Source organism: Pagrus major, chromosome 22 (genome assembly GCF_040436345.1).
Source record: "Pagrus major chromosome 22, Pma_NU_1.0".
Classification (NCBI taxonomy): domain Eukaryota; kingdom Metazoa; phylum Chordata; class Actinopteri; order Spariformes; family Sparidae; genus Pagrus; species Pagrus major.
The window spans coordinates 2891171-2905211 of record NC_133236.1 but is presented as its reverse complement, the minus strand read 5'-3'; the positions used below and the strand labels follow the sequence as shown (position 1 = coordinate 2905211).

Below are 14041 nucleotides of genomic sequence, written 5' to 3'. Positions count from 1 at the left end.
CTGGATTCAGTCATATCTGAACATAAAAAAGGAAATACATAGCAAATAATTTGATTAATTAATAACAGGAGAATTATATCCCTCCCTCCCTCTCCTCTTTAACTAATAAATAACAAAAGCCTGCACAGGTAAAAGAAAATAATGATAATAGTCATGAGACAAAGGTGATCCCATCAGTTCACACTGCTAGTAGTATCTTCCCAAATAGGTGTGCTTACACACCTACATACTAAATACAGGTACACATCCATTCACACCAATCCATATGCAAGGAATTATCTAAACATTTATATCTTCATACATATATGGGAGATTAAACCTTATTGACCAGCCAGTTTAATCTATGTAGCTTAAGTCTAACCTTCTCAATTGTCCTAGACAGGACCTCAATATTGCTTGCTATAGCCCCATTCGATCGAGCAATAGAGAGTTCTAGAGAAATAATGTCATAAAAAAGGGCAGTCCACTGAGAAATATTGAGTGCGTGTGGCGGTTTCCATCTCTGTATTAGCATTTTTTTTGCTGCTGTCAGGCCTAAAAATAGTAGTCTTCTCTGCGTGAACTTAAGCAGTAATTGAGAGTCATCATTCAATAGCAAACAATTGGGTTACACAGGATACTGACCCCTATTATATCTCCCATCAGGGATGTTACTTGACACCAAAAAAGCTCCACATCCGGACATTGCCACATCATATGAAAATAAGTTCCTATTTGTCTACGATTACACAAAAAGAGAAGTGACAGTGAATGGGACTTACACTGTTAATAACATACATCCCTGTTATGAATTAGATAATACAACTTACATATTTACAAGAAACCCTTCTGTAATATGTGTATTATTACATATTTTCCTTGGCTCATTGTCTATTTTCACAGTATGTGGAAACCTTCTTGTAATAATCTCCATTATTTATTTCAAACAGCTCCACATCCCTACTAATTACCTTATCCTGTCTCTGGCTGTGGCTAACTTGCTTGTAGGAGTTTTAGTCTTTCCTTTCAGCATGGAATTCACTGTAACCTCGTGCTGTTATCATGAAGGTTTATTTTGTAAAGTGCGAGGAAGCTTTGATGTTACACTAAGCACAGCATCTATTTTGAACTTATGTTGTATTTCTATTGACAGATATTATGCTGTATGCCAGCCTTTGGCATACAGAACTAAAATAAATGATTGTATTACTGGGATTATGATCCTGGTGAGCTGGGGAGTTGCTGCTCTAATTGGAATTGGCATCATAATCGCAGGTTTTAATCAAGGAAAATGTGAAGATAGTTGTTTAATTGATGCTCTAATATCAACTACTCTAGCATGTATTTTCTCATTTTATATCCCAGTCATAATAATGCTGAGTATCTACCTGAAGATTTTCCTTGTTGCACTAACACAGGCAAACAGCATCCAGAAAACAACCTGTCAGAGCACAAAGTCTGGAGCAACTGCCAGCAAGATGGAGAGAAAGGCCACCAAAACTCTGGCTATAGTTATGGGGGTTTTTCTCTTATGTTGGACTCCTTACTTTCTTTGTATCATCTTTCAGCCTTTAACATACAACGTAACACCAATTGCTATGATTGAAACACTTAACTGGCTTACACTGTCAAACTCAATGCTCAATCCACTTATTTATGCTTTCTTTTACAGCTGGTTCAGGTCAGCTTTTAGAATGATCATTTCTGGAAAAATATTTCAAGGTGATTTTGCTAACTCAAAACTCTTTTGACTTATTATCAATGTTCAAATACTATTGTAATTGGAGAATTACTATTAAGGCTAAATCAATAAACAAAGATATTTCACCATTAGTACTTCTTATTTAATAATATTTAGCCTCACAGTACATTAATAGAATATAATGTAATAGAATATAGTTTCAATTTCAACACAATAACACATGAACATTGCAGATCAGATTGGAATCTACAAAAAATATAATTTGTGATTGTTTTCTAAAGCTATTTATTAAAAAAAAGAAGTAAATTTCACAAGCTAAGATTTATTAAGCACTCCATTCATTCTATGGCTCTGTGACTGACATTGTCTGTTTTTCAAGCGATGATAAACAGGAAAACTTAATGTGGAAAACTTTTTCCACATTAATGCACACATTTTTTCCCAAAAATGTTGTCAACATTCAAATGTCCATACATATTTTGCTAGATGTGGTTTTGACTGTACATACTAAACTACATATCTTTAAATATTCCTAATATTGTAGATCATCATTGCAGAAATCGAAAAAGCATGGAAACAAAGTTGACTGTCAACATGACTTTTGCTATCAGTGACATACATCCCTGCTATGAATCAGATAATACAACTTATGTATTTGCATGTAAACCTTCCAGAGTACTGTGTGTGAATTAGTATATATTTTCTTGGATTATTATCTGTTGCCACAATATGTGGAAAATGTCTTATAATAATCTCCATCATTTCTTTCAAACAGTTCCACACTCCTACTGCCTACCTCATCCTGTCTCTGGTTGGCCTGCTTGTAGGAGTTTTTATTACCATGGCATTCAATGTAACCCTAAATTTGTATCATGAAGATTTATTTTGTAAAATATGAGACGGCTATGATGTATCAAAATGTACTAAAATAAATGTTCATGTTACTGTGATCATGATCCTGGTGAGCTGGAGTATTTCTGTTTTAATCACAGTTGCCATCATGTTTGCAGGATTCAGCCAAGGAACATGTGAAGAAATGTACCCAGTTGATGTGTTAGATTATGGGATATGCGATCATAATGCTCTGTTTCTATCTGAAGATTTTCCTTGTTGCACAGAAACAAGTGAACAGCATTTAGAACACAACCTGTCAGAGCACAAAGTCTGGAGGTACTTTTAGTTAGTATGATTCCCCACTTCCTTTTCCTATCTTAAACCTTTTGCTTATAAAACCCCACCATTTTCTGTGATTGAAACACTTTACAGGCTTACATTGGCAAATTCATTGCTCAATCTATCATATATCCATCATATATACGCTTTTGTTTGGCTGTTAGGTGGTTAGGTGGTTCCAATCAGCTCCAATGGATAATTTCTGGAAAAGTATGTAAAAAGAGATTTTACTAACTTGAGATTGTTTTGATTACTTAATGTGTGAAATAGTGTTGAAATGTTGACAATAAATGCTTAGCAATAAACATGAAAAAAAATACAGTCCACCAAGACTGTATTGATTATATTGGAGGAGCAATTTGTAATTCTCAGCCACCTGCTTTGAACTTTTTAAACACTTTTCGTTATTTATTTGATATTTTTCATTTATTTCTATGCAAATTCATTATGCAAGTTGTTAAAATTGTAAAGACCAAAATAATTATTACTATGTATGCGTTCATTTACCCATATATTCACCATTCCTGTTTAATTGTTGCATTAATTTGTTACACAGTAAGTGCTAAGTAAAACCTTTAGAGGTGCATTGATACTAAATTCTGAGAACAGCTCATTCTATTGGTGTAACAAAGACAAGTCTGTGTAGTAGGCATACTAAACAACCATTGTAGCCCACATTTTAGTAAAGCTGGCACAAAACCCTTTCCAGCAGGTTGGAATGTTTCATTTCAGTTATTGTCAATACAAAAAGCCTTTCATGTTTTGCCATTTATTACAAAGGTACAAGCAAGAAACCAACAATAAACACATTTAAATTACATTTTGCAGACGCTTTTGTCCAAAGCGACTTACAATAAGTACATTTGTCAAAAGAAAGAAACCACAACATATCACCGTTGATAAAGTAGAAAAGATAGAAACAATATTCAAGCCCTCTTCCGAGCAAAGTAGCTGCCATTTATCAAGGATACCTTTCATAAGTGCTATGATGTAAGTGCTAAAGGTAGGAACATACAAGTTCATATGATTTTTTTAATTTTTTTATTGGGGGGGTGTGGGGAGGGGAAGAAGGTACCAGAACAGAGAAGAGTCGCGACTTCGCTGGGCGGTCTTTGTTTGCTCTTAGCGATGGCGGTACCAGCCGGCCAGCTGATGTAGTAGAGTGAAGTGCTCGCGCAGGGGCGTGTGGTCTGATCAGTGTTTGGAGGTAGATGGGTGCAGTTCGGTTGAAGGCCTTGAAGGCCAGCACCATGGTCTTGAATCTGATGCGGGCCGCAACAGGAAGGCAGTGGAGGTCAAGGAGGAGGGGGGTCACTTGGGAGCGTTTGGGTAGATTGAAAACGAGGCGCGCTGCAGCGTTCTGGATACGTTGCAACGGTTTAGTCGCAGAGGCTGGGAGTCCAGCCAAGAGCGAGTTGCAGTAGTCGAGGCGGAAGATGACCAACGATTGAACCAGGAGTTGCATCGCTTCCTTTGTGAGGAAAGACCGGATCCTGCAGATGTTGTAGAGGGCAAATCTGCAGGATGGGGCCACCGCGGTGATGTTGAGAGTGCAGGATAGTCTGTCGTCGAGGAGTACACCCAGCTTCCTCGCAGTCGATGAAGGCGATACCGTGACATCCTCGACAGTGACTGACAGGTCCATGTGAGGGCAGTCTTTCCCTGGGATGAAGAGGAGTTCAGTTTTATTAAGGTTGAGCTTGAGATGATGCGCAGTTGTCCAAGCGGAGATGTCTGCTAGACATTTTGAGATGCGCGTGGCAACGTGGGTATTGGAGGATGGGGGAAAGGAGAGGAACAGCTGGATGTCATCAGCATAACAGTGGTAAGAGAATCCATGTGATGTGATTGCAGAGCCTAGTGATCTGGTGTATAGTGAAAACAGAAGTGGTCCTAGTACTGAGCCTTGAGGGACACCAGTTGCCAGGGAGCAGGGTTTGGACAAGGAGCCATTCCACATGACCTGAAAGGTGCATTCTATCAGGGAGTCAGCGATGCCAAGTTCGGCCAGAGTGGAGAGGAGGATTTGGTGGTTGACTGTGTCAAATGCAGAGGATAAGTCAAGGAGGATGAGGACTGACGAATGGGATGAGGCTCTGGCGGCCCGGAGCGACTCAGTCACTGTGAAGAGGGCTGTCTCAGTGGAGTGAGCAGTCCTGAAGCCTGACTGATTAGGGTCAAGGAGGTCGTTTTGCGAAAGGTAGGAAGACAGTTGGTTGTAGACGGCACGTTCCAGGGTTTTAGAGAGAAATGAGAGAAGAGATACAGGTCTGTAGTTTCGAGCCAAGTCTAGAGTGGGTTTCTTTAGGAGTGGCTTTACTGTAGCTGTCTTGAAAGGAGCTGGAATATGGCCTGAAGTGAGGGAGGAGTTGATCAGGGTAAGGCAAGATGTCTTGAGAGATGTTTTGGAGAAGAGAGGAGGGAATCGGGTCGAGGGAACAGGTGGTGGCACAGTTCGACATAACTAGTGTGTGAACATCTTCAGAGGAGAGGGGGCTGAAGCAGGTAAGGCTGTTATAGGTGAGGGTTGGGGGAGGTGCATTCTGGTAGGGCGTAGGAGCAAATGAGGAGCTGATGTCTTTTACTTTCTAAATACAAATGCTGTCGTGCAAATATCAGTACAATAGTGAACACTTGAATGCCACTCCTTTTTTAGAGGAAGGAATTTGCCTTGGTGTTTGGTGCATAAAAAATATTGCAATAGTCAAGAACATAGTTTTAGAATGCAAAACTGACAAGGGAAGAAAATACTATAACAAATACTGTATGTATGTTTTAGAATCATAAAGCCACACCGTTTTGCGCAAACCTCTTCATCATGCAATGTGCAAAAGTTCACAGTGTAAAGAATACGGTTGTGGTCAAAAGTTTCCATCCACTTGTAAAGAAAATGCATAGCATGGCAGTTTTCAGTTCCAATGATTTCTACAGCTCTCATTTTTTGTAATGAAATGAGTGGAACACATTCTACTTTGTCACAAAAAAACATTCATGAAGTTTGGTCCAGTAATTAATTTATTATAGGTCTTCTGAAAATATGACCAAATCTGCTGGCTCAATAATATACATACAGTAATTCTAGTATTTGGTTAAATGTCTCTTGGCCATTTTTGCCTCAATTGCCTGAATTTTCAACCACTCATCTTGACAGAATCAGTGAAGTTAAACCAGATTTGTTATCTTCCTGGCACAGACTTGTTTCTTCAGCGTTTAGTCCACATGTTCTCGATGGGGTTCAAGTCAGGACTTTGAAAAGGCCATTCCAAAACATCAGTTCTAGCCTGATTTGTTCATTCCTTTACCACTTTTGATGTGTGTTTGGATCATTGTCCTGTTGGAACACCCAACTACACCCAAGAGCCAATCTTCTGCTGATGATTTTTTATGGTTTCCTGAAGATTTGGAGATAATCCTCCTTCTTTATTATTTCATTTATTTTCTTTAGAGCATCAGATCCACTGACAACAAAACAGCCCCACAGCATAATACTACCAGCACCATGGTTGACAGTAGATATGGTGTTCTTGGAGTTAAAGGCCTCACCTTCTCACCTCCAAACATATTGTGCTCATTGTGGCCAAAAAGCAAAATTTTCCTTTCAGAGTTTTCCTCCAGAAGGCTTTTTCTATGTCCATGTGATCAGCAGCAAACTTCCGTCAAGCTTTAAGGTGCCCCGGCTGGAGCAAGGTGTAGAAAACTCCCTGTCCTCAATCTAACTACGAACTACATTTCCCAGCATACATAGCTTGTGAAGCTATTCCGAGGGCAGTGCATTCATCCATTCCGACCTCCAAAGCAGAGAGGCGCATGTCTGCTGTTCAAGCTTGCTAAGCGTCTTTTCCATTTTTGTAATGAATGCAAGTCATCTCAGGGTGTGTGTTTATGATGTACAGTGCCTTGCAAAAGTATTCGCCCTGGCTTTTTATCTATTTAATTACATTACAGCCTTTAGTTCAATGTTTTTTTAATCTGAATTCTATGTGATGGATCAGAACACAATAGTCTAAGTTGGTGAAGTGAAATGAGAAAAATATATACGTAAAACTATTTTTTAGAAATAAAAAAACTGAAAATTGGCATGTGCATATGTATTCACCCCCTTTGTTATGAAGCCCATAAAAAGCTCTTGTGCAACCAATTACCTTCAGAAGTCACATAATTAGTGAAATGATGTCCACCTGTGTGCAGTCTAAGTGTCACATGATCAGTACATATACACATATACACACCTTTTATGAAAGGCCCCAGAGGCTGCAACACCTAAGCAAGAGGCACCACTAACCAAACACTGCCATGAAGACCAAGGAACTCTCCAAACAAGTAAGAGACAATGTTGTTGAGAAGTACAAATCACTGTTAGGTTATAGAAAAAATATCCAAATCTTTGATGATCCCCAGGAGCACCATCAAATCTATCATAACCAAATAGAAAGAACATGGCACAACAGCAAACCTGCCAAGAGACGGCCACCCACCAAAACTCATGGACCGGGCAAGGAGGGCATTAATCAGAGAGGCAGCACAGAGACCTAAGGTAACCCTGGACGAGCTGCAGAGTTCCACAGGACAGACTGGAGTATCTGTACATAGGACGACAATAAGCCGTACACTCTATAGAGTTGGGCTTTATGGCAGAGTGGCCAGAAGAAAGCCATTACTTTCAGCAAAAAACAAAATGGCACATTTTGAGTTTGCGAAAACGCATGTGGGAGACTCCCAAAATGTATGGAGGAAGGTGCTCTGGTCTGATGAGACTAAAATTGAACTTTTCGGCCATCAAAGTGTAGGAACACGTCCATTGCCTCTGCATTACATTCAGGGCCTGTTTATTCTTGTTAACTCTATTCATCTGGATGAAGACTATTCACAGGAAGAAGGCGCCTTCCAGTCTGCCACCTTATCTCCTGCCAGAGAGGACAGTGTTTTTTCTGACCATAAAAGCCTTCAGATGAGGACACTTTTAATTAATTTACAACCTAGACTCCCATTTTGAACTTTCTTTCCCCTCCAAACAGATAAATTCTTCTCTCACAGGTCAGTCTGAGTGAGCATGGAGTCACCTACTCTCTCCACATCAGGAGTGAGAGGAACTATTTGGTCATCAGGACGTGTTAATACCAATGTCTTTACAATTGCAAATTAAGTAACACGTCTGATGGCTCTCTCTCCCTCTGTCTCTCTCTCTTTCTCTCTAATTTCTAATCCACACATTAAAGAGTGAAAGGACACTGTTATTGTGACCCTCCCATGTCTTTAATTTACAACCCATCTGGCTTCACTATCTGTGGGATATTCCACTCAAATGGTCTCTGTATTCCTCCAGATTTCAGACCATTTCTAATTAACCATTAAGTCAGGATCTCACCCTCTTAATTCTAACAAATTAAGAGTCAGTAAAAGAAGTTCATAAAACTGATCTTTTTCCCGTTTCTCTGTGATGAAATTGGACTGAAATCAAGTTTAATGTTTAAATGTGTCTTGTGTTTGGTGGAACCACAGTACCCTCTAGTGGTGAGTCCTGGTACGATTGGATTAGAATGTCGGGAGATCTTTTGTCTAATACGTTTTTCTTGATTACCAGTAAAAGTCTCTGATATGTTTTTGTTTACAAGTATTAAGCTAGAACTAGAAGAAATGTGTATAAGTGATCAGTTCTATCAGTTCTACTGTATCTTTAAGTGTGTTTTTATGTTTTGATCCAGTGTTAATTTCTTTTAAATGTTCAGTGATTTTAATCAGGTCATATTATTTCATTGTTAGACAAAGTCCATCTATTTTGCCAAGGTAAAGTTCTGAGAAAGGCGAAGCACGATCTCGAAACATTAAATCGATAGTTTAAATTTAATTAAGTTTCGTGAGTGTAGGCTTATGATATCGTCTGCAGTGTGAACACTGTCAGCCCGGCCCTCTGGTCCCGCCTGCCACTTGGGACCACAAAACCAAGAGACAGCTCTCTCTCGCACTCTTCTTTTAAAATTTTTCAACCCTTTACTTTACTCTCTACGTTGCGACACGCTCCTAGGCAGAAATCTCCGCACAATTGACCACGTGTGATTTTTCCTCATTTTTTTAAGTGCTTTCATTTTTGTTAAATGCTAACAGAACAAAGTTCTGCTTTGATAGTTTTTTTATTGTTAAATATCACTACTTTATTCAGTGGAAGTGAATTTAATTTAATTAATCTTGTATTGAGTAATAACTGAGGATGCGCCCGGCCAGCGTTATTCTCTCGTTATTTTCGTCAAGAAAGTTGAATTAGTTCAAGAATCAAAAGTTAAGAGCCACCACTCGGTGCAAGAAGAAGAAGATCTTTATTAAGACCACCACCATTAATAAAGACGCGCAGTAACTGTCTGCTTCAACAAACCATGCGAGCGGTTTGCCACGCCAAGCGGTGCCACCCCACTGGGCAGCGGACCGGGACTATCATCTGCTGAGTGCTGGACGTGTTGCGCTCTCCCTCCAACACCAGGACGAGAGCGTCACCCACTGTGAGATCGGACGAACCGCGACTTCCCTCTGGCTCTTGGACCGGCACTGCAAGCCAGCAGTCGAGCCATGAACTCCGGCGGAAAGACTCAGAGTTGTGGACGTCCCAACTCTCCAGACAAAGTAGGCTATGCACCTTGCACACTGCTGGATTCACACGCACGTACTGAGTTGGTGTCTCTTGACTTTTCATTCATAATAATCTTTTATTAAGAGAAATCCGGTTAGGGTCTTGTTAGTGTCAAAATTACTCCCGTAATATTTGAATGCTTCCCAGACTCGCAACTTTACCATCCGCTCATGTTCATATAATCCCATTACCTTAATCATATAGTCTCCACATTTTCTGTTATTATTGTTTAAATCACCATTTCATTTATTCACCCTGATTTATCTAGTAAATAAACATATTCAACCGTATGTCGTTGTCTGTGCAGGTTTGTCTTTAATGTGGAGAACCAATGGAAACTGTGTAGAAATCACTGCTTCATTGATGAGATTGAATACATTGATTTAAATTGATTATAATTGTTACAAGTTAACCTTGTTTTATCTATTTGAATAATCCAGAGGTAATTAATCAAATTCGACTAAACAACAGAGGTGGTGCCCCATTATCGAGTGTTTTATTAATCGCCAGTGATTAATGAATTACATTTATTAGTAGTGTATCTCCTACAAAAGAAAACACTATGTCTGGCGCAAACCCAACACATCACATCACCCAAAGAACACCATCCCCAGTGTGAAACATGGTGGTGGCAGCATGCTGTGGGGATGTTTTTCAGCAGCCGGGACTGGGAAACTGGTCAGAGTTGAGGGAAAGATGGATGGTGCTAAATACAGGGATATTCTTGAGCAAAACCTGGACCACTCTGTGATTTGAGGCTAGGACGGAGGTTCACCTTCCAGCAGGACACACTCAAAGAAATGATTCTTGGCCCCAATAAACATGAAGCAATATTTTCAAGTAAACTGTAACTGAAATGCATAAAACTAAAGGTTTATTTAATAAGAATAAGTAAACAGTATGTAAATATGCATTCTACAAATGGAATGTAAACAAATCGAGTAAACTTTATCTGACTGGATCACATAAGAAGAAAGTGGGCGTGTGCCATCATGTTGTCACCATGGTAACTGCAGAAATCTACGGGTTCGCCCACACTGCCCTCGCCCACACTTGGCACTGCCATGATGCGGAGCACATGCCACACGCATTGATCCTGACCGACGGACAGCGACAAGTAGGCTTAATACGGTAAGTTTAATTGTTTGTAATGCATTATGTTAATGGTAGTGATATGATATGTTAGAATAATATCGATATGTTATTTTTTTGTTGTTTTTTCGAGTTTCTCGAAGGCCTTTATATTTTTGAAAGTCTGGTGAAGTTCGATTAGCACGCCAGGATATGGCTTTTAGCATGAGCTAGCAGCACTGCTTCCACCCCGGTTATGTAAGCAGAATGAAGCTAATGGTTGGGCTAAGTTACTGTCGCTCAGCCTGCTCTATTAAAATACTTTGGGTGTCCGAGCGACCGAGACCGAGGCCGGGTGTCGCCGTTTCCATTGCCGGGACGCGACGGCCTTGCTAAGAGCTAGCTTTTTTATGCTAAGGGCTAGCGCTAGGCTAACTGAGCACATGTTTAGCTGTTGGCTGGCACATGGCACCTGACCTGCTGCTGCAGTCGGGCGCTTACTCACTGACTTGCTCTGCAGTGGGCAAGCCGAATTACGGCAAGGGTACAGAGTTTAAAATATTTTGAAACATATTAATTTAATGTCAAACGGTGTTTTTCTTGTCACTGTAACATTAGCCAAATGCTGCTGTGTGGGAATGTTCTGTTCATTAAAATGTAAGTTAGTTAAGTCCCATGAGCTGACGTTGTGATTTGGCGCTGTAAATGAAGTGATTGATTAACATAACCATTTAAATTCTGATGGGTGGTGTTATTAATACTCTAAAAATAATATAAATATATTTCTGTGAAATATATTTTACTAAGTTACTGTCGCTCAGCCTGTGTCAGAGCGACCGAGACGAGGCCGGGTGTCGCCATTTCCATTGCCGGGACGCGACGGCCTTGCTAAGGGCTAGCTTTTTTATGCTAAGGGTTAACGCTAGGCTAACTGAGCACATGTTTAGCTGCTGGCTGGCACATGGCACCTGACCTGACCTGACCTGCTGCTGCAGTTGGGCGCTAACTCACTGACTTGCTCTGCAGTGGGAAAGCCGAATTACGGCAAGGCTACAGAGTTTAAAATATTTTGAAACGTATTAATTTAATGTCAAACCGAGTTTTTCTTTGTCATTGTAACATTAGCCAAATGCTGCTGTGTGGGAATGTTCTGTAAGTTAACATTTTAATGAAGGAGTAAGTTAGTTAAGTCCCATGAGCTGACGTAAATTGTGACTTGCCGATATAAATGAAATGATTTAACATGAATTAAATTCTGATGGGTGGTGTTAATAACTCTAACAAATAATATAATTATATTTATGTGAATTGTTTTATTTCTTTGTGGGGGGTGGGGGGGGGGGGTTAAATGCTGCTCATGTGGGAATGTTCTGTTAGATTTTAATGAAGGAGTAAGTTAGTTAAGTCCCATGAGCTGACGTAAATTGTGATTTGGCGCTGTAAATGAAGAGATTGATAGACATAACCATATAAATTTTGATGGGTCTTGTTATTTATACTCTAAAAATAATATATATATATATATATATATATATATATATATATATATATATATATATATATATATATATATATATATATTCTGAATTATTATTTTTTTTGGGCGGGGTATTCATCCACACTGGGTACTAAAAATTTAATATTTTTCATGCTCCTTTTTTTTTTTTCTTGTTACTTAGGGCACATCACCATAAGGCAAAGTAAACGGGGCACATCACCATACTCCAAAATCAACAAAGATCAACTCAGGTTGTATGGGCAACCTCTCAAATTAGGTGAGTACATGTGATGGCATTGTCAGTTGTTGAAGCTTAATTAAGCCATAGTTTTCTGCTAAAATGTTAGCTTTTATTATATTTTCATCTGTGTTTCCTTTCTTTTCTAGGTAGAAGATGTGAATGGGTGTGTGGGAATGTAAGGTCTGTGGAAAAACAGTCCCAAGTAGGTATGAATTGCTTAAACATTGCAAGCTAAAACATGGCCATCATGGAAGCAGGTTCAGGCATTGCTGCCCATATTCTAATTGTCCATGCACATTTAGACTTTGGAACAGTCTTTTGAGTCATATATACCGTTCTCACAAAGCTCAAACATCTTCAGAACCATCTGAGTTATCTATATATTCATGTCAGTTGTGTACATGTCCTAAACTTGCAAATGAACGAGATTACTTCAGTCATGTAAATGAACATTTGAGAAAACATGAAACTGTAACATGCATGTTCAAAGGTTGCTCTTTTAAAACTAACATTTACAATACATTTCATACTCATAAAAACAGGAAACATAATCCCCATACTGTAAATGATTTTAAAGCTGAGGTTGTTAGTGTTGTTGCAAGGTTACAGGAATCAGACACTTCAGTTATTGATGTTTCTTGTGCAGCAGACACAGATGTAGAATCTGAAACGGATGTAGATGCACATGCTTCTCGTATTGAAGATCTTCCCAAAGCTATTGAGCAGAATATAGCCTCAGTTTTATTGAAGTTGGAGCATGTTCATTTTGTACCAGCTACAGCTATTGATGAATTACTTCAGGAATTACACTATCTGTTAAGCTCTGTATTTGTTCCAGTCACATTTAACAGCCTGTGTAACATCCTTAATAAATGTTCTGTTACAGTTAATGAGTCAGTTGTCAAGGAGCTTGCTGAAACGGTGTGCAAGTCCTGTCCTTTAGCTAAAGCCTTTGCAAAAGATGGCCCCCTAGCTACAGCCTACAAAAGGAAACAGTATTATAAAAAACATTTCAATGTGGTAAACCCAGTTGAGTACATCCTTGACCCTAAGACAAATAAAACATACCAGTATATTCCTATTTTGCCTTCTCTTCAGCGTCTGTTAAGTAGTCGTGACATTTTAGAAAGTGTAATCCATACACACAAGACACAGGAAAGTATCTTGGATGTAGTACAGTATAAATCAGTAAGGGATGGAATTTACTTTAAAGAAAACATTTTTTTCACTGGGGAGGATTTGAAATTATCAGTGTCACTATACGTGGACGACTTTGAGGTGTGCAATCCCTTGGAGGTCTACAGGTCTTGGAGAGTTTGTGAAAGGCACAGTCCAGTCAGTCATTGCAGATAATTTAGGAGCCCACGGGATTGCAGGCTTCATCGAAAGCTTCTCTGGTGTGTACTTCTGCAGGTTTTGTACAGGTGAGAAAACAGACATTCAGGACAAGGCTGTTCAGTCAGGACATTTTAACTTGCGAACAAAAGATCTACACGAAACACACGTTAAGTTTGCAAGGGAGAACTCAACAATCTATTGTGGAGTAAAGAGAGAGTGTTTTTTTACTAAGAATTTATCTTATTTTGATGTTACCCGAGGCTACCCTCCTGATATAGTCCATGACTTATTTGAGGGTGTTGTCCCCGTTGAAATTGCCCTCTGCATCAGTGAAATAATTTCCAAAAAATATCTGTCTCTTGACACTCTTAACAAATTAATCCTGAACTTTCCTTATAAGTGGGGAGACAGAACTAATAA

At 39.3% G+C, this 14041-nt stretch overlaps 1 protein-coding gene and 1 pseudogene across 1 annotated transcript; both read left to right on the top strand.

The window, feature by feature from the left end:
• Window positions 1-647: 647 nt before the first annotated feature.
• LOC141018395 (trace amine-associated receptor 1-like) lies at window positions 648-1730 on the top strand. Its single transcript, XM_073493354.1, has one exon. The coding sequence runs from the start codon at window positions 648-650 to the stop codon at window positions 1728-1730; it is 1083 nt and encodes a 360-aa protein (XP_073349455.1).
• A 521-nt stretch (window positions 1731-2251) lies between these two features.
• Window positions 2252-3026, top strand: LOC141018393 (trace amine-associated receptor 8a-like; annotated as a pseudogene).
• Window positions 3027-14041: the final 11015 nt, after the last annotated feature.

What these genes read in the sequence shown, in the direction of transcription:
- LOC141018395 (XM_073493354.1), top strand. Translation starts at nt 648, where the DNA reads ATGTTACTTGACACCAAAAAAGCTCCACATCCGGACATTGCCACATCA.